Source organism: Helicoverpa armigera, chromosome 19 (assembly GCF_030705265.1).
Source record: "Helicoverpa armigera isolate CAAS_96S chromosome 19, ASM3070526v1, whole genome shotgun sequence".
NCBI classification, from domain to species: Eukaryota; Metazoa; Arthropoda; class Insecta; order Lepidoptera; family Noctuidae; genus Helicoverpa; species Helicoverpa armigera.
The window spans coordinates 5,840,451-5,865,307 of NC_087138.1; the positions used below are offsets into that span (position 1 = coordinate 5,840,451).

The 24,857-nt window shown below is 36.2% G+C and overlaps 1 protein-coding gene across 1 annotated transcript in view; it reads left to right on the forward strand.

Moving 5' to 3' along the window:
• The first annotated feature begins 2,485 nt into the window (after positions 1–2,485).
• Fid (fire dancer) overlaps positions 2,486–24,857 on the forward strand; it is a 29,903-nt gene continuing 7,531 nt past the window's right edge. The window contains 3 exon segments of the mRNA XM_021335285.3: positions 2,486–2,620; positions 4,332–4,614; positions 23,508–23,726. Coding sequence (XP_021190960.3) covers positions 23,531–23,726 — 196 coding nt within the window. The 5' untranslated portion in view covers positions 2,486–2,620; positions 4,332–4,614; positions 23,508–23,530.

Here is a 24,857-nt window from a genome sequence, read left to right on the forward strand (position 1 = left end):
AAGGAGTGATTGCCTCCTCAACCCGGGAGACCCCAATACCCCTTGGTTAGACTAGTGTCAGACTTTACTGGCTTCTGACTAATGTTCAATGACAAAAGGGACCTACAGTTTAACGTACTGACGCACGTGAAATGCACTACTTAGTTGAAATCATTTTTGCTAAGATTGTTCAAAAAATAAGTCCAAGAAGAGCAAGTTCCTCATTTCCACAGACTTAATATCTGGTTTGCCTGTTCTTCCAATGTATACTACCTCGATTGATAAGTTCACGCCTCATATAAGTTCACTGCATTCATAAACCAGTTAGTAATACTTACAAGAAAAGTTAACTTGGGTAAAACATCAAAAAACATTTTATAATTGAATTTCCCATTCCCAGTCGAAGTATTCACCTTAAGAAAAAAATGTCCTTTTATACCCGTTCATCTGAGCACCGAGTTCAAAGTGAGCATCGCATCAATACATAGACATGACAATATGCAAGAAGCGTCATTGCATTCAAGCTGAGCGTGGGAGCATTGCATTCTGAAGGCGCATTGTCGTATCTAGCACGTTATAGATTTTGTGAGAAGATTTTTTTTTTTTCAATAAATATGTTTAAGGCGAAAACATGTTTGTTTGCAAGAGATTCGATTTCTTTGTGACGGTAGAATAAAATTGCAACTTGAATCTAATATTTTTTACTGACAATACAATTGTTTTAAAGTTTCATAACATTTTTATTATAAAAATATTTAGTATTATTTGTAATAGTTTTTCTAAACACCATTTAATTAAATACTAATAAAACGTCATATATTTTCCACTACATCACTAGTTTCGAGAAAATCAAGTAATTACACCAATTCTTGAAAATTACATAAAATGATTCATTCGCTGATGAATTTGCTTCACTTTCAGAGCTGACTAATCTAATGTCCCATGAATCATATGTTACATGGGGATTGCTTAACTATTGCGTTTTGCATCGCGGACAGGAATGGTTTCAGTTTCAGCGGAAATCCTATGTAACATTACAAAATTTGAATGTATTAAGTTTTCATTTTAAATTCAGTTACGAATGCAGGGGAAAGTATTGTACCTATGTACTGATTGAAGTAAAAGGTATGAGGATGAATCTTGATGATGTTTATAGCATTAAAACTGCGGCAAACAACAAGCAAATTATAAATGTTAGCCTTAAATAACTCACAAAATTGTCTCCTAATAGAATAGGAGGGATATGCTAAAAGGTGACCTTTTTACAATTTGTTCTAAAGGTCGGAACAGCGAACCAGCATTAGGGTTATATTAACAGAGTCTGAAATAAAACTGACAATTCAATTATTTATCACAACAATTTTCAGTTTGACCTAAAATTGAAATGAGCTAATTTATTCGTGAAATTGATGCCAAACATAGATGTTCTGCATATCGTACAAAATAACCTATGTTACTCAGGGTACATTTAGAATTGCAACAGTGACATATTAGATAAAATCAATGCTTAAATTTTTCAAATTTTGTTATAACAATAATAGATTACTTATACTCGTAGTAATACTAACCTACTAGTAGTATATAGATTAATCGGTGCGCCTCTGGTCAAACCTGAAAGATAGTATATTTCTTGTTGACCAGCAAATAATCATCTCTATCGTAGTTGCGTATTTATTAGAACAGTTTCAGGAGAGATAACTGAAAATTGGTCACTTGCGAAAATAAACCCAAAATACAATAATTTTGATCGTACTCATTCCAATCATCAATATGACGAAAATGATACGTTTAAGTATACTTTTTTAATATAGTAATTATAGTTCCATATGAACCTAATACAAACAAGGCTTGCAAAAGAGAAAGTGCCTACGAACTATGACAGTTCTAAAAATAGAACTGAAAACATCGCATTGTTTTGGGAACAAAACAGCTGAAGCGTGTTAATATAGAGCTAATTATATGATTCTATTGTAATGGATTCGTAATTTTATATAGGTATGTGTCATATTGTCAAAAAATTAGTAGCTCAAAAATTTTAAAATATTGAAAAAATTACTACATATTCTGTTACAATTGTTTGAGGTGGTTATATTCCATGATGTTTGCAATGTTTAGATGCTCATACCAAAATATGTTTATTGTAAGTACCACAAGTAACTATTAACTCTATATTGCTAAAGAAAAATGTTAGTGAAAACCTAAATTCATTACATTGCTACGCCGTAGCCGTCCGTAGCGCAAAAAGAGTACGAAGCTACGTAGCCAGTCTCGCGTTAGTGAAATTCAACTGGATAAAAGTAATCGGCTGTTTTATTCAGTAATAAACAAAAACAATAAAACATTCAACTGTTCGTATGACAGTAAAGATGTAATATAATCTGTGCAACTTTTGAAAGAGAACCACAGCCTACATAAGGCATACATGCGCGTAGGTGTATTTTGGCGGGCAGCAGGGCGCATGCGCGTCCCGCGGCCGTCCGCAGTCCTGCCACCATTCTTCAGTTGCATACTGTCCGCCGCGACGTCCCGACGTAATGACCCCGTACGTAACCAAACGACCGTATTGCCAACAAAAAACGAGCTAAAAACGAATCCACAACAAGAAAACGAGTGTGAAACCAAACATCCTGTCCCGGAGAAGGTAGCTGTGTTCAATTTTAGTGCGAGAGTGTGCTCAGAGAGGCGTAAAACGGTAAACAAATAGGAGCTGTGGCATAGCGATTTTTGTGAATGAATTTAAGATGGTGGACGGCTGTGTGAGAGTGTAGGGCGACGTCGTGGTTAGGCTTGGTGGTGAAGTCTGGGTCGGTGGTGGCGCGCTGGAGCCGCGGGTGTGGTGAGCGTGGGCGCGCGTGCGATCGAAGCGGATGAATGACGATGACGTGGGACCTCCGCTCCTAATGTCTGTTTGATAACGCTCCACACCACTATCTCGCCAACAACACCGACCCGCTCCTTGTCAACTATTATTTTTAGATCCGACTGACGACTATCTCGAACCTATATTGTGTCTATCGATAGATAAGAATGAGAGATAGCTTCTCTGTTTGACATCTTGGGAACAACAGTGACGTTATTTTCGGGGTATTTTTAGGTATCGATTGTTGAATGAGAGCTATTTTCGGGTTGGATTCGGTTCATCGATTATACGATGCAATTTTTGTTTGGTTTGGTAAATAGTTGAAGGTGTCGCGTTGGAGGTTGTTATTGAGGGTTGTAAGTAACAAACAGCCCATTCTTCAATCGATATTGCAACCTTGTGCGAAATCACATGAAACAGTATCGCAATGTCGAATAATGCATTTAGGTTATAAGGTTATTATATTTTCTCCTGTAATTTACATTGTTTATTGCTGGCCTTTAGTTAGTAGGAGTTGTAATGAAGGACAATTTTGAAGCGTCTTGTTTACAGGGCGGCTCTTGAACAGGCAAACATTCATATTCATGTAAAATATATTGTGTATATTAGTTTTGTATCTTAATTGCACAACTTCATCATCATCATCATAATTTTCCGAGATCGTCGCTTTTTTATTTCTTAGTAATAATTTTGCATAAACTACCAAATTTCTGGGTTTGTTGGGCTTGTTTGTGTAAATTCATTTAAAATCAATCTCCCTTTTCTAATGACAGATTATTTTTATCCTAAATACCTTCCATAGGTATACTTGTAGGTACCGTAGGTTTAACCGTGAAATGTCAATTTCGATTATAAAATTTAATTTTTATTTATTTTGATAATCAGGTTGATCAGAATTTTTATAGTTTCCACCAACATAATTGAAATATAATTTCTTGATTGAAGTTTGTATAGGTATGTTTATAAACAACATAATGACCATTTGCAGCTGTTTATAACTGGATAAGCTATAATGGTTAAAAAACCTTCAGAAAAGCCACATAGACAATTAACTTGTTTGGTTCTATTAGTCCTCTTAAATAGTCCCCTTGGTGAAACTTGTCTATAGGGCTAACAGTATTTAATCAATAGCCCTACCCTAGTACCCACTTCATTTATTTTGAGCCAGAAAATCTCTTTCATGTTATCCTATATGGTTGGTAAATGTCATATCAACTCGGGCACTCTTTTAAACTGTACCCTACGCCTGCGACTAAAAGCCAAAGATGTTTGAGAAATTGCCGACTAGATGAATAGGTTATCCAATGATTAATGGTAGATGTCAATAACCTATTTGTTGATTTCCTTACATACTTATGTATGTAAGACATAACTTGTAAGAAGGTAGTGTCAAAAATCTATCTCTAGTAAGGAAATCAACAGATAGACAGAATATTGGAATCGGCCGACAGTCTTTAACAAAAACTAACAACATTATTATGGTTTGTTTCAGGTACACATCGCAGAAAACAGAAATGTGAGAAAGTCTCCCAAACTCCCAAATAGCGTCCATTTTGTGGATACCCTGTAGTGACATTCGAAATCGTTCCATATTCAAAATTAACAATACAATGAAAATTAAATAGTCTCGTGATTGGTTGGAGTAAAGTGTGGGAGATTTGAGGCAGCCAATCAGGGGACCGCATTCAAAATGAGCGGGCAATATCGACGCGTGCGCCGCCCGCTATGACTGGACTCTCAGACAACTTGCGAACTGTCTACACAATATGATAAAGGTACGTGTAAATTTGTTTACAAAATATTAGTATTCAAAGAATTGTCATTGAACGTCCTTGGCAGTCGTTAGGGATAGTCAGAAGCCAGTAAGTCTGACACCAGTCTAACCAAGGTGTATCGGGTTGCCCGGGTAACTAGGTTAAGGAGGTCAGATAGGCAGTCACTCCTTGTAAAACACTGGTACTCAGCCGCATCCGGTTAGGCTGGAAGCCGACCCCAACGTAGTTGGGAAAAGGCTCGGGAGATGATGATATTAATATAGAGAGAGTCAGCCAGAAGCTGACCTGTTTCATGCATATTCAACAATCAATACCTCTTCCTCTTTATCACTCTCAATAGAACCTGGGTCGATCAAACTTATTATTATCAATTTTGCATTACAAGTTCCAAGTCTGATGCCTGGTTAATGACAGGGGTACTCTCCCTGGAACATGATTCTAAGAGTATAGACCAGGTACTTAAGCACTGCTTTAGTAAAAAATAACCAGTTTTATCAAGGAGTATCGTGTTGCTCTAGTAACTTTGTAGGCTAGGCAGATCATAGCCTATATAGTAACTCGGTTAAGGAGATCACTCAATGTATCTCTGTTTCTCACTGGGATCTATCAACACTAGAAGCCGATCCCAACATTGATGGCAAAAGCTAAGCAGGTGATGACGTAAACTCCTCATATAAAAATAAATTGTTAAATAAGCCTTAAAAATATCTGATGACGCTATAATCTATTCTTATACGAAAATGACAAGACTATTTTTATACGATTATTTTTATCTCCTTTTATGTATAGCTTTTATCTTTTTACTACACAATGTAGCACATGTATTTAGGTCAAATACAGGTTCTTGTTTAAGTACATTGACTTCGTTCTTTGGGAATTTTATAGATTTCTTGAGCATTTAAGAGTGTATTTTTAGTTGACTGTAGCTTACATTGTCACATCACGTTAAGAACAATATCAGAGTGACTTCGCTTAAACGGTATACGTATACATATACACTCTTTTGCAAAAAAAACGGGCACCTTTCCGAAATCTTAGTTTTATGGACTTTACGTGTATTTCAAAAGGTTTTGATGATTGTAGTATGTTTCTACCGTCAAAAGAGTTAGCCGAGCATGCGTGAGAGTGTATTCTAAATTTGAATTTTGTACAATTGCCAAGAAATTGGTTAAACCTTGTTTTGGACTAATTGCTGACAGAAAGTTCGTCGGTGTTTCGAAAAGTTTTTGAAGTGATTTTCAGGAAAATGATAATGCAGCTTTAATTAATGATTAATGTACTTTTTTGTTAGATCAAAACATTTTTGAAAAACGATGCGTATTTGTTAAAATTTTCACCTGCTCTAAATGGGCTATACTGATGGTTGATGGCAATGTTAAGAGTTTCGGTATTTTAGTGTAAAGCGTTCTATTGTTTAGATATTGTACCCACGTGTTTTAAAATATCGCTTTTTCATAATTAAACACTATTTAGAAGAGTATCAGTACCTTTGGCTGCGACAAAACCAATTTAAAGTAAGCAGTGCCGATCACAACTCGTCTCCTATCGGACTTTAACATTTTTAAAAGTCTTGAAATTCTACAAAATACAGAAAATAGCGCATAGACTGTGAGCACGAGGTCTTAAGGTCTCGTAATCACTGATTTTTAAACAACCTCGTCTCTTGGGAAACTCCGTAGACCACTGAAGATCTATGAGTCTGAGCGTTCAAATAGCGTGTTTTCATCCCATGGACATTTTATTAAATAAACTTGACTACAATGACATTTTCTGGCATCTACAGCACTTTCCTGCTTAAATCATAACAATAATTGGCTATCTGCTCATTTCTTAAGAAACATACGTTTGGCCAATAATTTTGAATTCTTGACTCCCTTTCAGCTAAATCGTCGTTTAGTAACCCGATACCTATGGAGTTATCGAGACCTTCAACGCGGCAATAATTTGACTTTTCAGATAGCTTTAACCCTCCTCATCATTTTTCATGTGGTTAATTTTAACATTTATCTAAAAATTTTGTATTTTTTTAATGTCAAAGTCCGATAGGAGACGAGTTGTGATCGGCACTGCTTACTTTAAATTGGTTTTGTCGCAGCCAAAGGTACTGATACTCTTCTAAATAGTGTTTAATTATGAAAAAGCGATATTTTAAAACACGTGGGTACAATATCTAAACAATAGAACGCTTTACACTAAAATACCGAAACTCTTAACATTGCCATCAACCATCAGTATAGCCCATTTAGAGCAGGTGAAAATTTTAACAAATACGCATAGTTTTTCAAAAATGTTTTGATCTAACAAAAAAGTACATTAATCATTAATTAAAACTGCATTATCATTCTCCTGAAAATCACTTCAAAAACTTTTCGAAACACCGACGAACTTTCTGTCAGCAATTAGTCCAAAACAAGGTTTAACCAATTTCTTAGCAATTGTACAAAATTCAAATTTAGAATACACTCTCACGCATGCTCGGCTAACTCTTTTGACGGTAGAAACATACTACAATCATCAAAACCTTTTGAAATACACGTAAAGTCCTTAAAACTAAGATTTCGCACAGGTGCCCGCTTTTTTTGCAAAAGAGTTTATATATATATATATATATTAGAGTGACTTCGCTTAAACGGTCACTCTAATATTGTATATATATATATATATATATAATTTATCACCTTCTACATAACAATGATTTAAAAACTGACCCTTCTGTTACTATCTGTATACATAGGTACCTATATCTATTGACCCACTTAGATACAGGTTATACAGCAATTTTATCAGTTCCATAGTTTTTATTGCACACTTCATCAATTCGCTTGACATGTACTCAACACACTGTATTATTAATGCTCTGACAGGAACTGTCAATGTTTAACAGGGGTGGTCAAATTGGGAACAATTTGTTTAAGTAGCTGATGATGAGCTTTTTACTGTAAATGGAGTTAACTGAACCATCTGTCACGATGTTGATGCTCCTAAACTATTGTAAAATTACCTTTTTGTTATTACTAAAAACAAAATAAAATAGAACAGATGGAAAAAGCTCTTATTAAAATGTTTAGAAAAGATGATTATTTTGTTATGGGGACTCTACTTGCTTGTTCGCGTTTGATTTAATATCAAGACACTGCAATTTAAATAACACACTTCTTTTCTCCTAACTTTGGCTATTCTCAAGTCCCGGTTGGGCGCCATTTGGCCGTCATAAATTACTATTATATTTATTTATCAAAGTGTATGTTGTTGTAAGCAAATGGACTACATTAAACTATATTAAACTATATTTTTATCTCTTAATACAAAATGCCCTGATTAAATGACTGAATTGTAAAGAAACCATAATATATGCTATTCCCATCCAACTTCCAAACATATATAAAAATCATAATTTCCAACATCAAACTCCGAAGTACCCCGTACTGTCCTCAACTCAATTCATGCCAAAATCCCAGTATCTATGATATATTCCATTCTACATCTGTAGTGCAAATGAGGAAAGTTGGACGGTAGACATGTAGTCTGGGAGTAGTGCCAACAACCCGGGCTCTAGCTGAGCACTCGTGAATGGGCCCTTCACTGCCTCTGTTAGATTAATGACACAACCACTAGATAATTATATTTAGGTGAGTCAACATCATATATTATCTTCACTTAGCCCCACAATGTGATGGCGTGCTAAAATGGCAATGTGTTAATGGAACTGCAATTTTGTGACCATGGATGTTCGAACTGATTTAAAAAAAATCGATAGTACTTGGTTTTTAATGTCCAAGGCAGTAAGCGACGTTATAATTATTTCAATATCAACATTCAAAACACGTCATCAAATTGGTAGTGTCAAAGGTAACAATCTAAAAAGCTAAGTAAAATTATATAAGAAACGCTGTAATCAAATGTTCTGTTGAAAACGAACCCAGAATAGTTGTGTAGATTTAGCAATAAAGCCTTATTTTAGCCGACCTTGGGTGATTCCTGCAGTTATTCATCGTATGATACGCGATGTCGCCGGCTCGCCACATTGACTCTGTCTCAACAATTTACCTATTCTGTATATATTTATCTATACATTGAACCAAATCGAACTTCGTGCTGCCTTTATTTACAAGCAATTAAAAACTTTATTGGCGCCCACCGTGGGACTAATTCAAGTTTTCAAAAATAGGTAAAATTTCATTATTCCTGAAACTGTCCTTTTTGTTGTTCTTAACTGACATTAAATATTTTTATCGAAGCCTTTTCTAAATAACGTTATATTTAAACTGGTGCCATCAGCTACTTGTTTTGCTCAAACGCGTCTGTTACGTAGGTACCTACAATATTTGACCTTTATGTATGGGGAGCGGGGTGAGTGTGTATGACGTCACTATATGATGACAGCCTTCAATGAAAGCATCGACTGCTAATTATGCCGTCTGTGGACCGAATGTCAAAACAAACGTTATTCCAATACTCTATATGTCTCAATTGGACGTTTTTGTTAGTATACGCTTTGTCTGCACTAATGTAATTTGCAGAAAATTAACTTTTTGAACTTGTTGTAATTCAAAATATTTACAACACTTCAATTGATCAACGGTGACCGGCAAATGATGGCTTTCAAATCATTTCTGCTGGTAAGCATACGTTTGACAGACATGAATATAATGACCTTATTTATAACAGTACTCAAAATAAGTGAGCATGAGGTTTTAATCATCAGTATTCATCTTCAAGTGACAAAGTTTTACACAAAGACGCCAGCAAGAAGCAAGTCTAAAATTAACTATAAAAAGACACCATAAAACTATACGTCACAACTATACCATCCCCACCTAATCTTGATACGTTCTTCTACAAATAGAACGTGCGTAAACAAAACAGCAATGCCACAAGTTTCAACGGCAGTAAATAATCAGGTACACCGCAGCCGACTAAGTAGAGGCTCGTAACTCGACATAGTAATTGGGTCGGCGATCGTTGGGCGGTCGGCCAACCACGCTGCTAGCCCAGATGCGGCAAGAACTTGCCCATTGTAGATGTTGTGTGTACAAGTGCATATAATAGTAGGTTGTGTCAAAAAGTTTGGGGAAATTAAAAGATTTAAAGCAGTAGGAGGGAGTGGCTTTCTTTTTTGGAACCTAGTTCTTGACACGACTTTATTTAGACTCCGGATTAAATCTGCTAGTAAAAACTCCTTCCTATGGTCCCATGGCCAAAATGACTTCAAGATCTACCGTTAAATGTACATATTGCAAATTAAGCACTCTGTCGTATATTGTTCAGCCTCAATCAGGTCAGGTTAGAATCTTCCTAAATGTTCCCTACGCATAAATTCTAGATCAATTTTATTCCTTGACCCAACACTAACAATATGCATAACTCCATTACAGTTAACAGTAATAATTATTTAGGTATCCATAGCAGCAAGACTATGCAAAAATATTACACACAATAAGATTTTTAATTTCACAACACTAAAATTTCAGCGAAAGCTTAGTACAATTAAATATAATCTGCGAACGCGAGATATGTATTATTTCGATTCCGTGTCCGAGTTTCGCGGTCTAGTTGCCAAATGCGTTCCAGTTCCGGCCACAGTTGGAACTTTGACAATCGCCACTCATAACAGCCACAAGCAAATGACCGATGAAATTGAATTGCTCTGTGATACATTCGGTTTATCGCTATCTTTCTTTCGACTATCGTTTGGCACAAACATAATCTTGTTACAGTTCATTTGCACATAATCTTTATATTGTTGTTTAAGATGCTTGTTCTTCCTGATGCCTAAATTATAGGGATTTTTTGCTTTCGTTTTCTTTGTGACCAGAGAGAAAATTTAAGAGTATGGGATTTGAAACCAGTTTTAATGTCATCTTAATCTTTTTCACGGTATTTTCGCAATGCTACTAACTACTACTCTACTCAACTAATGGCAAATAGAGTAAAATCTCGAATTAAATCGCTTTAAAACACCTCGAAGATACCTAAATAATACTTACATGGTACGAGAACAATAAATCGATCACCAATTTGTCTAAAGCATTTATCTGCTTTAGGACATAATAATAAAATTAATAGTTGTTGGTCTCTCTCTCATCAATATTTATGCTACAAGGATTTATTATGGAACCCGGCTTGTTTTCCTCTTTTCCGGGGACCATTTTGTTTATTGTAGCTATAAATACCTTACAATGCGAGACGAAACAGTTTAACAGTTTCTATTGGCGCCCAGCGTGGGACTTTTATTTCGCCCAGAATAAATACTATTGTGACTAAATAATTTGTGTTAAGTACTACGGCTATTACATTTCTCGGCACATATAGAAAATAAATACTTTGTATTTATTCCGTTTTACCTGAACAGCTAACATGTACAGTAAAAAGGAGCCTGAAAATAAATAACCTTTTACAAGCACAGTAGTGGCTTACATCCTTCCAGCCTTTACCTGTAAACAATAACGCTATGCACCGACATGAAAGCTTTTAAAATTTTCCTTTGAAGTGTGCGAAATTTTAAAAGCTCAATGTCAAATGCGGAGGTGCTTCACAAAGAGTCTTTACGTCCTTTTATCTTGACGTTACTTTCAAGATAACGCCGGGCCAGGCTTGCTCCCTGCATTTTATGATGCAAGCGGCAAGCCCTCGCGTTTTCGTGTTAACATAAACTGAACACTATTTACAGTCTCATTTGCTGAAAGTTTTGAAGTAGAGGTTACAAACGAAATTCATTTTTTTGAGCTCCTGGAGTGAATAAGGGAGAGTTAGGTTATTAAGAATTATTGGAACTTTTTGTTTACTACTATTTCATAACGATGCAAATATAAATGCACCATTATACACAATTTTATCAATGGGATAATATAACAGAACATAATGGAATAATAATACATACATATATTATAAATTTTCCAACTATGCTGGGGTCGGCTACCAATCTAGCCAGATGTAACTGTGTACCAGTGTTTTACAAGGAGCGCTAGCTTGGTAAGACTGGTTGTCAGAATTACTGGATTCTGACTACTCGTAACGATTGCCACAGATGGTCAATTAAATCTTTATGATAATAATGTTTAAAAAAATGGGACCTTATTGCATTTAAACAAGCACTACTTTTTGTAGGTTCATTCAAATAAAAACTAACCACTACTAAGTAAAACGGGTCGTTACGAACATAGGGGCACAGCATAAACGAATAAACTTATAACCGAGTTCTGAGCTCAATAAGACGAGTTGTGGGTGTGTGAGAGAGGCTAATCTTGTCAGCCGCTAAACGGATTGAACGTCTTCTGACGGCTGCATTCATGCTTGGAGATTATGTCCTTGGAGAATTTGTTCGCCCTAGTACGCAAATTCTTGTGTTCTATCACAAGTGTGTACATTTTATTGGCCATTTATTTTGTTCGAATAGTGAATACCATTGAATTGACAGAGATTGTACGTCACCTAAAGCTTTGAGGAGCTTTTCATGAAACGATTTCAAAGAATGTAATGTTAAGTCACGTGTGTCTCACTTATAGGGTTTCCTTTGGAATTTATGGGCATTTGAAGAAAGTTATAACTTTCCTTGATAACACAGATAGATTAGAAAGATACCGAGAGTACAAAAATATCTCTCATATTGACTGCTCGGTACCAGTCATTAGAACTTATTAATGTTTATTACATGTGATGGCTAGTAGACGAATATTCAAATCCCTTCCACACAATCCTTATCTTAGGCAAGACCAAGGAAAAAACCTTGATGTAACCGCGTATGTGAAAGCTACAATTTAATACTCAAGTCAAAGAACGACCTTTTATCACCATAAAATCGAATTTATTAAAGATACGCGTCTTCTATTAGATGTTTTACTTCATAAAGGAGAGTTCATTGCGTTACATTTCCATACACATTGTAGGATGTAGCTGATTGCTACCGTGGTATTAATTGTATTATCATATCAAAATACAAGACCTGTTACAGTAGTACCTTGTTTTAAAATCACTGGAGTTACAGAAAACCGAAGAGCTGTAAGAAATAAACCGGCCAAGTGCGAGTCGGACTCGCGCACCGAGGGTTCCGTACAAATCCTGTATAGATAAAAAGTGAGTCTCGCGCCAACCGCAACTTTCCACATAGATAGGTTTTGACTGCCATTGTGGGATCGATAGCAAAGATTAGATATAGTTATGGGAACTCCTTTACAATTTATAACGTAACCTTGTGTTGGAGCTTATTTTATTTTAGGTGATGAGAATTCAGTACTAATGGGATCTTTTATTTTTGAGGGATTAATCACCTAACGAGCCCCAGTTTCAGGTTTTTTTCGAAACTGCCGGACGACTTGTATCTGTCGAATTGTAACAACGACTGCTAGAGAGTAGGATTCGGGGCTGCTGGCTTTATGTTTCTAGAGCCTTGACAAAAGTGTAATTCTGTCCCTTTCTTTGTTTTATAAAGTCGGCTTTATTTTATTTTGTAGCATTTTACAAACAAATCCAACTTCAAACATATAAAAAAGCAACAAGAAAACAAAAGCAAGAAAGAAATTAAAAAGATGTTAGGTGCATCGGTCTAGAAGTCGGTGTCTAAAGGATGCATCTATATTTATTTAACCACCGAGATCTAGACCGATGGATATAAACAGTTTTCTTGTTGTTTTTAGAAGTTGTTTTTTTTTGTAAAAAGTTTTTATTTTTAACTTTTGTGAAAAGTTCTCGTCAATACGAATAATATAAGCCCAAACACGACGTTACTAAATCATACCGTTGAGGAGTTCTCTCGACTTTCTCACGTCTCCATCATCAAGTAAGCTCTAAACCTTCACTGTTTGATAGTATCACCAGACATACATCTGAGAATCAAGTTTTAATCCTATTACAATTTCTGGTAGTTGCCCTCGATTTCTCAGGATTTCCATCATCAGATCCTGACCTGATGACAATGGAAATAAACGGCGAGTATACTCTTTTACTACAAAGAAATGATTTCTCAAATCCGTCAAACTTGGTCGTTTAAATTCCCCATTGAAATGAGGAAAATATTTGATTTGATTTGATAATATTTTATGTAACTTCAAATTTATCATTTTCGCAATTCTTCCTTTATCTGTACTATATAACGTTGCTTCTTGCCGAATTTCAAGATTCTGAGTTCACGGGAAGTACCTTGTAGGTTTTGATTCCCTAGCGTGTGACGGAAATTCGTCTAAGGTGTCGGTATAACTGCTGTATCTTTTGATCGCGTTAACTTAGAAGTTTGATTTTTTCACTGCCTAAAGAGACAATAGACCTAGGTATTTGGTATAAATTTCAATTTGATACCTTTATTCGTTCGTGAGAAATAAGGTAGTAAGTTTCATTTTATTAAAATATTTTTTTTTACATTATATACCAAAAAAAATGAGATTTTCGTAATTTTTCCTATATTTCCATTATATGACAATGCTTCATGCCAAATTTCAAGACTCTGAGTTTACGGGAAGTATCCTGTAGGTTTTGATTCCTTTGCGAGTGTCGAAAATTTGTTGAAAATATCGACATAATCGGCTGTATCTTTTGACTGGCTTGGCTTAGAAGTTTGATATTTTCACAGCTTAAAGGGACAATAGACCTGAGTACTTCATGTGAATTTCAGCTTAATACGTCCACGCGTTCTTGAGATAAGGGGTCTTGACAGACAGACAGACAGACAGACAGACAGACAGACGGACAACAAAGTGATCCTATAAGGGTTCCGTTTTTTCCTTTTGAGGTACGGAACCCTAAAAAAGACTTATAAACCCATACGCCTACGATCATCATCCTCCGAGCCTTTTTCCCAACTATGTTGGGGTCGGCTTCCAGCCTACTATCTCCCATCTTATCTATTTTGATTCTAAGTATCAATAGGTCAGTTTCTGCCCATAAAGTGGAAAATTACAAAATAGAACATAAAACAAATGATGTAGGTACCGAAATATTTATCGTAAGACAAGACCGTTTTGCGCATAAACAATAATATGAAACAAAGTAAAATTGACCTAAATATAGTAAGGTATGGCTTGCATAAACTTAAGCTATTCAGATTTCTGGGCCGCTTCCAAATAGGCGACGCCTAGTGATTTACATGTACTGCAAAACGACTATTTAATGACAATCTGCTGTGTCTACTGTACAGACATGATACAAAAATAACACTACACAAACAAATTCCATTTTTTACATTTGAAAACGTAAAATGCGTCATATTTTTGGGTTCAGTCAAATATTTTGTTTATTGTAAAAATGATTCCTTAGGTTTCCCGCTTATTTTACCCAGTATCGAAGGCTCTAAAACATGCAAGAACTGCCGTTTAATAAATTCAAAGAACAAATTAAGGCTGTTCTTATAAAAAAGGCATATTACACCATCAATGATTATTTGAATGATAAAAATAGTTGGTCGCCATGATGAACGCAAGACAGCTATATTAGCTATATTATTTAGATAATTTAAATTTCTCCCATTCAATTTCTTGACTCAATGACATTTATTTTATTTTTATTTATTATTTAATTATTATTTTTTAATGTTTTTACATTATTGACAAGATACATTCTTTGTATTAATTTTCTGTTTTGGATTTTAGTAAAAAATACTACTTAGCGGGAACTGATAATTTAATCTTGATATTGAGTTGTGTAGCAGTGAGTACGTCATGCTCCCTTAGACGGCACTGCTTGCGGTAGCGTCGGCGGTCGGGTTGCCTCCCTCCCTCAAAGATGTGCGAGGGGGGCGATGGCTGATCCTCGCGTTATGCTCGTGAACGGGTGCTGCTTGTGGTGCCAGGTCGTCTTACTGACTATATATAAGTTTTTTTTGTTTTTTTGTAAACTCTTTTTATTTTACATATGTTCTGGCTGAGCGGTCTAATTTACTAATTTACTAGTTTACAAAAGAATAGCACATGTAGGTGGGCACTCCCCGATATACTATTAAGTGTAAATAATTGGAGGCTATAATTTTCTGTTCATCAAACATATTCAATGCTTGAGTTAGTAAAGGTATGTAGGGTGAGTGCTAGCTAGCATGTGGTGTATAAATTATTTTACTGTATTGTCCTCTAATGTAATATACAAATTAAATTGTATACAAATGTACATATCAAACAATGTTTAAGGTTCTTCTAACCTAACAGACAGACATGTGTTGCTGGGGAGTTTGTTGCGCCACTTCTTCTTCCCAGCAAAAACACATAGGAAGTGGTGAAGGGTGGGCGTTTTGGGGGCTGTCTTTTGTAAATTTATTTTTTGACGTTCGAAAAGTGCTGTTTTGCAGCCAAGTTTGAATAAATGACTTTTGATTTTGATTTTGATTTTTGCAAGGCTTTTAGCTACATAATAACCAAAATCGACCAAGTTCGATGGGAGCCCTCAAATATTTATTTTGTTACAAGTTTCCAGTACTTATGGTTGTGATAGCGGCAACAGAAATGCATTAGTTGTGAAAATACCTGTCTCACTATCAGGGTTAATGAGATAGCGTGGTGACCGATGAACAGATAGACTTTGAAGTATGTACATATAATAGGGTCACGTTTCACACTTCGGGTAACAAACTAAAAACAAACTTAACAATATATCCGTGCACGGTCCTCATGATAGTTAAACATGCAGCTACCGCGATAACCACACAGTTTGAGACACTCATAAATAGTCTTGAAACTATTAAAAATGTAGCAAAAAACTACGATATTTAAAACACGTGAGACAATAAATAATATGGTGTTGTACCAAAAACGTCACATGTGCAGCTCTTTTGAATGCACCGCCGTCCAATGAGGTCGTCGCATTGCGCGTACGAACGCCCCCATTGGTCGGCCGGGACAAGCTCAGTTCGTTCAACTTTGAATCTGCAAAACGCTGCAGGAGTTGCCAAGAAAAATCATTTTATTGTTTAGTTTTTGCAACGACAGTGTTGCTCGAAAGTATTGGAATCGAATAAAAACTTCAACATATTTTATCAGTACACAATATTTGTTTTTATTTTAGTAATAAATCTTTTCACTTTTCAAGTATCGAATTTTCTTCAAATGCGAAGGTGGCCCACGTCGGGTGCCATTATGTATTAGTATTATTTTCACCTAAATACCGTTTAGTATTTCGTTGGCTTTAAAAGAACATTATTAAAATTGCTGTGCACTTACGCGGTGATGGATTGATGGTAAACTTATAAAGTTTCAGCCGTAATAGCGACGTTTACCACCTCGGAACAATTTACAGGCCCTAGTAAAATTATGGCGTGGAAGAAAAATGTTACTATTATAGCTCGAAGGTATTTTGATTACATTGTTGTATTTTTGTTTAAATTCTCTATATTTGCTTAAGTACATACAGTTAAGGTGAGGTTTTGACTGAAAAACTCGAACATATTGGTATCTAAGTTACTATGAATTCGAAGAACTCGCCGAAACGTGCAGTCGTATCGTGTCAACACCATATCGCGGTCATACAGATTGTATTCTTTGAAATGGGACTGTTATTTTCGTCTGCACTTAGCAATGTATAACAGGTACCTATTCATTTGTTTATTTTTTTATGAGATTAGCAAGTGAAAGAAAACCAGTGTTACCGACAATTTTTAACGCTACTATTTTCGTTCTATATTTAATAATGGTGATTACTTAAATCGAACGTAACTACATTGAAATTAATACAAATCAAAGATAGCCGACATACATATCTCCAATAATTTGGCTCTATTATAACCTGAAAAGGAGATCAGGTCAAAGATTGAATCACATCGCTAACCATTGAGAATTTGGAAATAATGGCCTTACAACAGGAAAGGCATTAAAGGTAAAAGAATCAGATAAAAGAAAGAAAAACAACTGTATTTCTAGATAAATAAGATATAGATGTTATGGACCATGTGATTAATTCGGGCATTATTTATAATGCCCGAGCATTATGCATAATGTCTAGCTTTATTGGGCCAAGTGATTAATAACTATCTTAACTTCATTATTTATCACATTGTACGGGCATTATTATATTGCTACATGATAGTTGGGCAATTTGATAATAAAGCTATATTTTATGCGGTGCGAGGGTGGCAGTTGTTCTAATAAATAAATCCTGTTACTTGCTACATATTTTATGATTATTGTTTTAAATTATATGTTCTATTTTAATGGAAAATTACAAGTCTAGCCACAAAATTATTAATTGGGCAATTGTCATCTGATTTACTTACTCGGCCTCGTTTTTTTTTATCTCATTTTTCTTGGCTCGTTTTTTTATGGTCGAATTTAATTTGGATTCAAAACATTGTATTTAAAATTGAACTTAGTGACGAAAACGAATGGCTGCAAAACCGACTCCACGTAGTCTTGTCTGCCCTACCCCTAGAGTGCAATTCAAAACCGCGTAGGCGCGGAGGGGCGAGGCGGCCTGCGAGGTGAGGCGCAGGTAGAAACGCTCGTGGTGAGCGTGAAAACCATCTGCGACGATAAGCTCGCATGGGACCGCCGGAGCCCCGCAGCGCCGGAGCCGTGACAGAAGCGATGCTTGCTGCATGTTGCATGCTTACTTCCATGCTGGGTCAATTAATATGGGATGTGTTATGTTAAAAAAGTGAAATTAAATATGTTTGTATTACTTTGCCCAAAAGGTCACGGGCAATATGTATAGTGCCCGGTCAATTTGATTATTTGAATAATTATTATCAAATTGCACTCTCATATTGGGCATTTTTCATAATGACCGGGCATTATGTATACTTCCCAATTTATCAATTGGTCCATAACATAGATACCGTTCTTTTTTAATCTGACTCATAATTTTAGGAAGCCCCTAAATCTTTATCAGTTTTCTGGCACAAGCCAATCTTGATCACAGAATTCAGGCGTCACATAGCTTAGGAAGGAACACTGACTTAGGCGAAGTTTAAATTACTTTACAGACCCGCTGCACATATGTAAAGTGTGTACAATAACTGCATCCTTATGGCACACAACTCTGCTGGGGAGGAAATTCTGCATACGGTGCCAAAACGTTAGAGGTGGTTACAGCTTTAGGGGAGCTTATGTTTCTGATGAAAGAAATGGGGATTCAATTGTTTTTTTTTCTCTTTAAGATGTGGATTACAAATGCTTGCTGAATAAGTTTCGTATGCATACATGGCTAAGTTAATTTGTCCAGTAATAGCTTTATGATAATTTTCTAGAAGTTTTAAGTCAGTAATGGACACACTCAGAATCATTTAATGGTTACTTAAGCCGTTCCTTAGTGTAGAATTTCTATGAGAATCTGTCACTGGAGTGAGTTAAGTAAATGTCTCTGAGTGCGGGGGTAAGTCAGTAAAACAAATCATTAAAGATATTCCTATCAGTAGAGAGGTAGCTACACAAAAATGTTTATTACTCGACCGTTAAGAAAATGGGATAACTATTTCCATATTATTCAAATGGGAACATTCTAACAGTATCAGATTCCGTCCATATTTCATGGTGGGTGTCTGCAACACGCGGCTTCGGCTGCAAGTAGGTCGCGCGGCCGTCGACCCGCCCCGAACGATGCACAAACGAGGTTTTAATTTAACATTTTAATATTTATATCTCCTACTGTTTCTGAGCGCCTGGTATCTTGCATTTGAAGAAAGTATACTCCTAAGTTTTGGGGTCAAATTGGTCCAAGTATTAACGTAAGATTCTGTTTCTCTACAGCCATTTTTATGTCGTGCTCATAAAGGTACATATACTTATAGCCAGACGTTCCGTCTAAGATCGTGGTACTCACTGCATCCAAAGAGTCATCCGGTCAGGAGTCTAAACGAGAGCCGGAGGACTGTCTCGCCTGATCTTCAGTACTGCTCCAATGCCCGCCCTACCCTATTACATATACCACATACCTACATTGAATTATACATATACATAAATTCCATATTACACTGAAAATGTAAAAGATCTTTATAAATAAAATCTTTCACTTAACTTCTTAATTTTGGTTCATCCGATAGTTCCACGTGATGGATATAAATAAAAGTAACCTTATACTGAATTTGTCAGCAGTTACGGCCATGGCAATCGATTTCTATGGATTTAAACCATTCATTACCGTGATATAACAAAGCATTCGGACACCATAGCTTTTGTATTTTAAAAGCATGCGTGTACCTTTAGTCTATAGAGGTCGTCGAGAGAACGTATCGATAACGTACGAATAGTGGGCCCACTAGACCAAATTTATAGTTATGCTAAATTACTGTCTTCTGATTTAGAAATTATCGTATAAGTAGACCAAATACCTGTGTCAATAGTACCTGCAATAGGCTTTGATTTCCAATTTGTTTTCCAACAAACAGACCGACAGCTAAAGTCGGGTAAAAAATAGTCTAAATAAAAAAGTGACCACAAAACATTTAAAAAATCCCAGTGATCAAACGAGCTGTCAATCGATTAGCGCTTCGCCGCGGGCTGCAAGAGAAATCAATAAATGCCTTTTGAAGACTAATCCGTTTCGAATGATGTTGATGGAAAGGCGAGAGGCCACAAATAGTTATCCGATAGGCAACCGCATTGCGACCCCACCCGGGTTTACAGCCAACGATGTTATACTTTGTATAGCATGGGATTTTATACTAAATATTTGTTCGGAAACAGCCTGGTATGCAAATATGTATGTCTTTAAGAAATAGGAAGCTTTCATACCGTTTGCGTTCATTCAAGACGGACGTTTAACAATGGATTATATTGATGTGATCATTGTCATTCTACTAATATTATGAGACAGTTGGTATGGATGAATGTATGTGTGTTTATAAAACTACGGAATCATTTTTATTACACTATTTTTAATTTTACATATACTATTTTTATCCGAGTGCTAAAGTAGCCCTTCAAGAAGGGGGTGAAACCACCGGTGGAAACTAGTAGAAGAACAGTTTTCAAAATGTACTTCAACATGGTTTTTTTTCTACAGAAGCAGAAATACTCGTAACATTGCATCCACAAATCAAGCATACACAAAAAAAAAACAATTGAACAAAACCGACCTAAATTACCTACAGCTGATAAACGCACGAAATTCTAAAACAATTCCAAGTTTAAAATTTGAAATCCTAACAGAAAAGCGTTCCCGACATGACCCGTTCGTACGGGATCGGTGCATTCAGGCGGCCACCCGGGGAGGGTTGAAGGTTTCCCGCCGACCCGGTTTATGTCCCAGATGCGTTGCTAAGCAACCAGCACGCGCCCTCCCCGGCTATTCGATTACTTTATAAACGTGTTATGATAGAAAACTATGTTAAATTAGTCCTGTGAGAATCGTTTGTTTAATGTGAGAGATTGGCTGCGCTGTTGCTTATGAATTAGATTAAGGTGTCGATAAAATTATGTTGTCAATTCATGGTTTTAACTTTATAAACCGCCTTGACTTTTAGTATTTTACTTTACGTTCAAACTGCATTTTTAAAGCCTAGCTTCTCTCCACCCATCCTAAATTCTATGTGGATATAATCGTTCTATAGCTTCAGATTTTTTTATATTCTCCAATCTGAATTGGAGATTAATTAACCAACTTTTTGTTAAAATAACTAAAAATTATTGATTAATCACAAATCTCAGAATGAAATCGCAATAAAAACATTTCCTTATAGAACGAACAAGTGCTATCCTTTTATTTTAAAGGTCCCTTCGCCACAAGAAGGAAGCCCTTCTTCCAACATAGCATTCAGCTGATTCCTAAACTTTGTTAATAAAATGCTTCGGCAGCGGCCGCGGAACACATGCGTCACATATTTTATTTGATTCTTTGTTTACTAACGACCAGCGCTGATGTTACGGCCAATAAAATACGTATTTGGATATTGTTTGACGATACTTGGAGTGAAGGAAGGTATTGGTTGTTTTATAAATAGGTACAATGGTACATCAATATCTTTAAAGTTGATCGATGTCATCCAAGCTTTTTACAGTTAGTTACCTATTTTATATTTCTGCATTTTTTTTTTTCATTTTATTTTCATTTCATTTTCTTCATTTATAAGGTCTTCATAGTGTCAGACAAAAAAGGCACTAGAAAAATATATAATAGAGTTATATAGTACTGATATTTACCACTTATACCATCAAGTTACTTATCACATAAATTACAAACACAGATTTAACAAATCACATTAAAATTCTGCAAAAAATCTACCGAGATTTAAAGGAACGCTAAAAAAACAACACAATCTATAGTCTGCATCCAATGATAAGTATTTATATAATGGCAATATCGAATTCACGAAATTGCCATTGGAAAATTCTCTCGGAGAATTCGCTGAGAATCTTGAGGGCAAAAAGTGGCGTTCAATTTAGGGGAACACGGAAGGACCGTAGTCACGGAGAACTGTTGCGATTTATGGGGTTAAAAGTCCGATAGGTGCTGGGGCGGGAACGTGGAACAACGCCCAGGGCTGCTTCGTCCATCCGTAGCTGCCATTATATAAAAATAATCGGTTGTCGCTCTATCTAGTCATAGATAGACAAGAACATCATGCTCCTACCCTATCTCAACTTTTGAAATTTCAGTATATTTGTTACCTTTTCTTCTAACATATCTTAGACCTAGGTAACATGATACTCTCATTTAAGAAAGGTTATTATCATTTAAGAATAGGTACTACAACTCCTTATTGTTTTCCTAATTATAGCACTTAAGTACCTATTATTATAATATCAGACACGTGTATGCTAATATAATCCTACGCAAATATCAATCATTACATGTGGATAGGCCAAAAATATTTCGGGAAAATCGTTAAGTCCCAATCTGGGAGTGGGAAAATGTCCGCGGGAGGCAGCCCTACCCCGGGATAAAAGGGAGGGAGGTCAGGTCATCGGGTCGCGCTACACGTGATGAACACAATTACACATTGCTTTTGTTTATAATGGCGGAGTTATTAACTCCATCCGCTCAATTATAGGAGCGGTCAGGAGGTGACAAACGAATTCAAAACAGTATCGAATAAGTAAAGGATGGTTAGGGATATTTTAGTGAATAGTTTGCGTCAACATATTCATGATGAATTCCGTCGTGATTTTCAGTGATTTTTGCCATCAAATTAAATTTCAAAAGCCTGAAACCGAACAAATCCAAACTGCTGCCCATAAAAGGTAGGACTAAGGGTCCTTTCAAATTGTACGTTTTATTCCGGTGCAGTTGCGATGCCGCAACGGTATCTACATTTGTAGTCCACACGGCCACCGAAAGAACCCTTAACAACAGCTGTCTAATAAGTAAAAATATGGGAAAACAGCAATGGGCACTGCGTCAGAATAGAATGACGTCTACTTTCAGTTGCTAAGACAATTACATCACCGATTATATTATAAGTTGCATGCGAAGTCAACTCAGCAGTATCGATTGGAGCCATTGCAACACTAATATTGATTCCATTAAAAAATCATGATCAGATGACGACAGCGGTGTCACCCACGCTAACCGTGCCGTATAAAATTAGACAAGAGAATCAATACAAAACTTTGAGTCACCAGTAACCAATAAAAAATGCAGTAACAACGTCATAGTTTAGAAGTATTTAGTGCTTTGACGTAGTCAAAATGTGTGACGTCGTTGCGATCAACAAATTGATAAACGATCGGCAATTTATCGACGGTCGTTCTTGTCCTTATCAAAATAATACTTTAGTACTTAAGTACAGTATGTTGAGCTTATGGCTAAGTAACAGCCGCCTCTGCTCAGCTTAAATCGAAATAAGAACACTATTTCGTTTGCTGAAATCTCGGGATTAGTTGGTGGTGCTGCACACGTTACTAGACGACATGACAGCTGCTACCTAAGCAGCAATCGTTGTCCATCTAGTGGGAAACCTTACCTCGGAAACCCTACCTTAGAATTAGGGAACCTCTGAAACTGGAGTGAATTCAAAATATACTAAATAATCAAAATTTAAATTTCAGCGCGGTGCAATGGCGGTACGGTGATGGCGGATGGCGCGGGCGCGGTCGCGGAGGGGGCGGGCGAGTCCGCGGCGCGCGGCGCTGCGCTGGAGCGGGCGTATGTTCACGACGTGTACGAACAAGCGGGAGACGATGGCGACGAGAGCTCGCGAGCGCCCGCGCCTGGCGTGCAAGCCTTTCTGTCCGAGCTGGAGCCGGGCAGCCTGGTTTGTGATGTCGGTTAGTATTGATATGTAAACTCTTTTCTATGATAGAATAAAGCCGTATTGGTGCTGGCCGACGATAAGTCAAAACGGCGATTTGACAACTCGTTATGGTTTGACAACCAATCCTTGAACATCTTCAAAATTCTTGGCTTAAGACATAATAATAAGATTCTAAAGCTCCATTTCAGATGGCATGGTCATTCTGCTCTTTATACAATTACAATGCCCGAGCGGTAAATGAAGATACCGTGTAACCAAACACACATGTGAAAAGGCACTGAAATTATATCAAAAATACTTACCCTCCGTCTGTAAGTTAGATATGTTACCTCGATTATTAAGCAGTGTAGACATAGGCGTCGTACGTATACTAGCCATATTTAGAATTGCCTATCAACTTCTGACTTTTAAAAATTATCTAAAAGTACTTAGGTACTTCACAAGCTACTAGGTACGAACTTTACATGATCACGTTCTGTCTAGATTCAAAGAACTTATTAATACTACTCTAATAACAAAATAGGAATACATTAATGAGCTGTTTATTTATAATACGGAGAATTCTAATAAAACTGAAGCATAACAATATCATCTAGTTAGGTTGGTAATAGATATTCTTGCCCACGTTAATTTCACTAAGTAGGAGTTATGCGTGGGAATAAAATCTATGCAAGCGTTATTTTAACCTTTACGACTGTAATTTTAACCTCAGAAAACATATAAAATGGTTACTTAAATTATTTATTTAATTTTAAACCAGAAACCCACGTAGGTTTTTCAAAATGTCAGTGCCATCCTGTATTTCTGTTTACTTTAAATCAGTCATCATTACATTATATTAGTAAGTTATTATAAATATCCATACATTTTTAAAAGTACTAGATGACACATAATTCACCCCGCTGTTTTAGTATTTAGCTTATTAGTCTCTACAAATTATCAGAAATGAATGCATAGGTGCTTTAAACTGAGTTAATATATCTAGTAGTTCGGTACCTACATACACATCATGGTAAATCTCTGTACAACATGAGCCTATAAATTATTTACGTCAGCTGTAGAATTCGCAGTAGCTTTTGAGTAGGTAAGACGTACTTCTGTATATGATAGTCTTAGGTATTAGGTAATTGCTCCTGGTTTACCT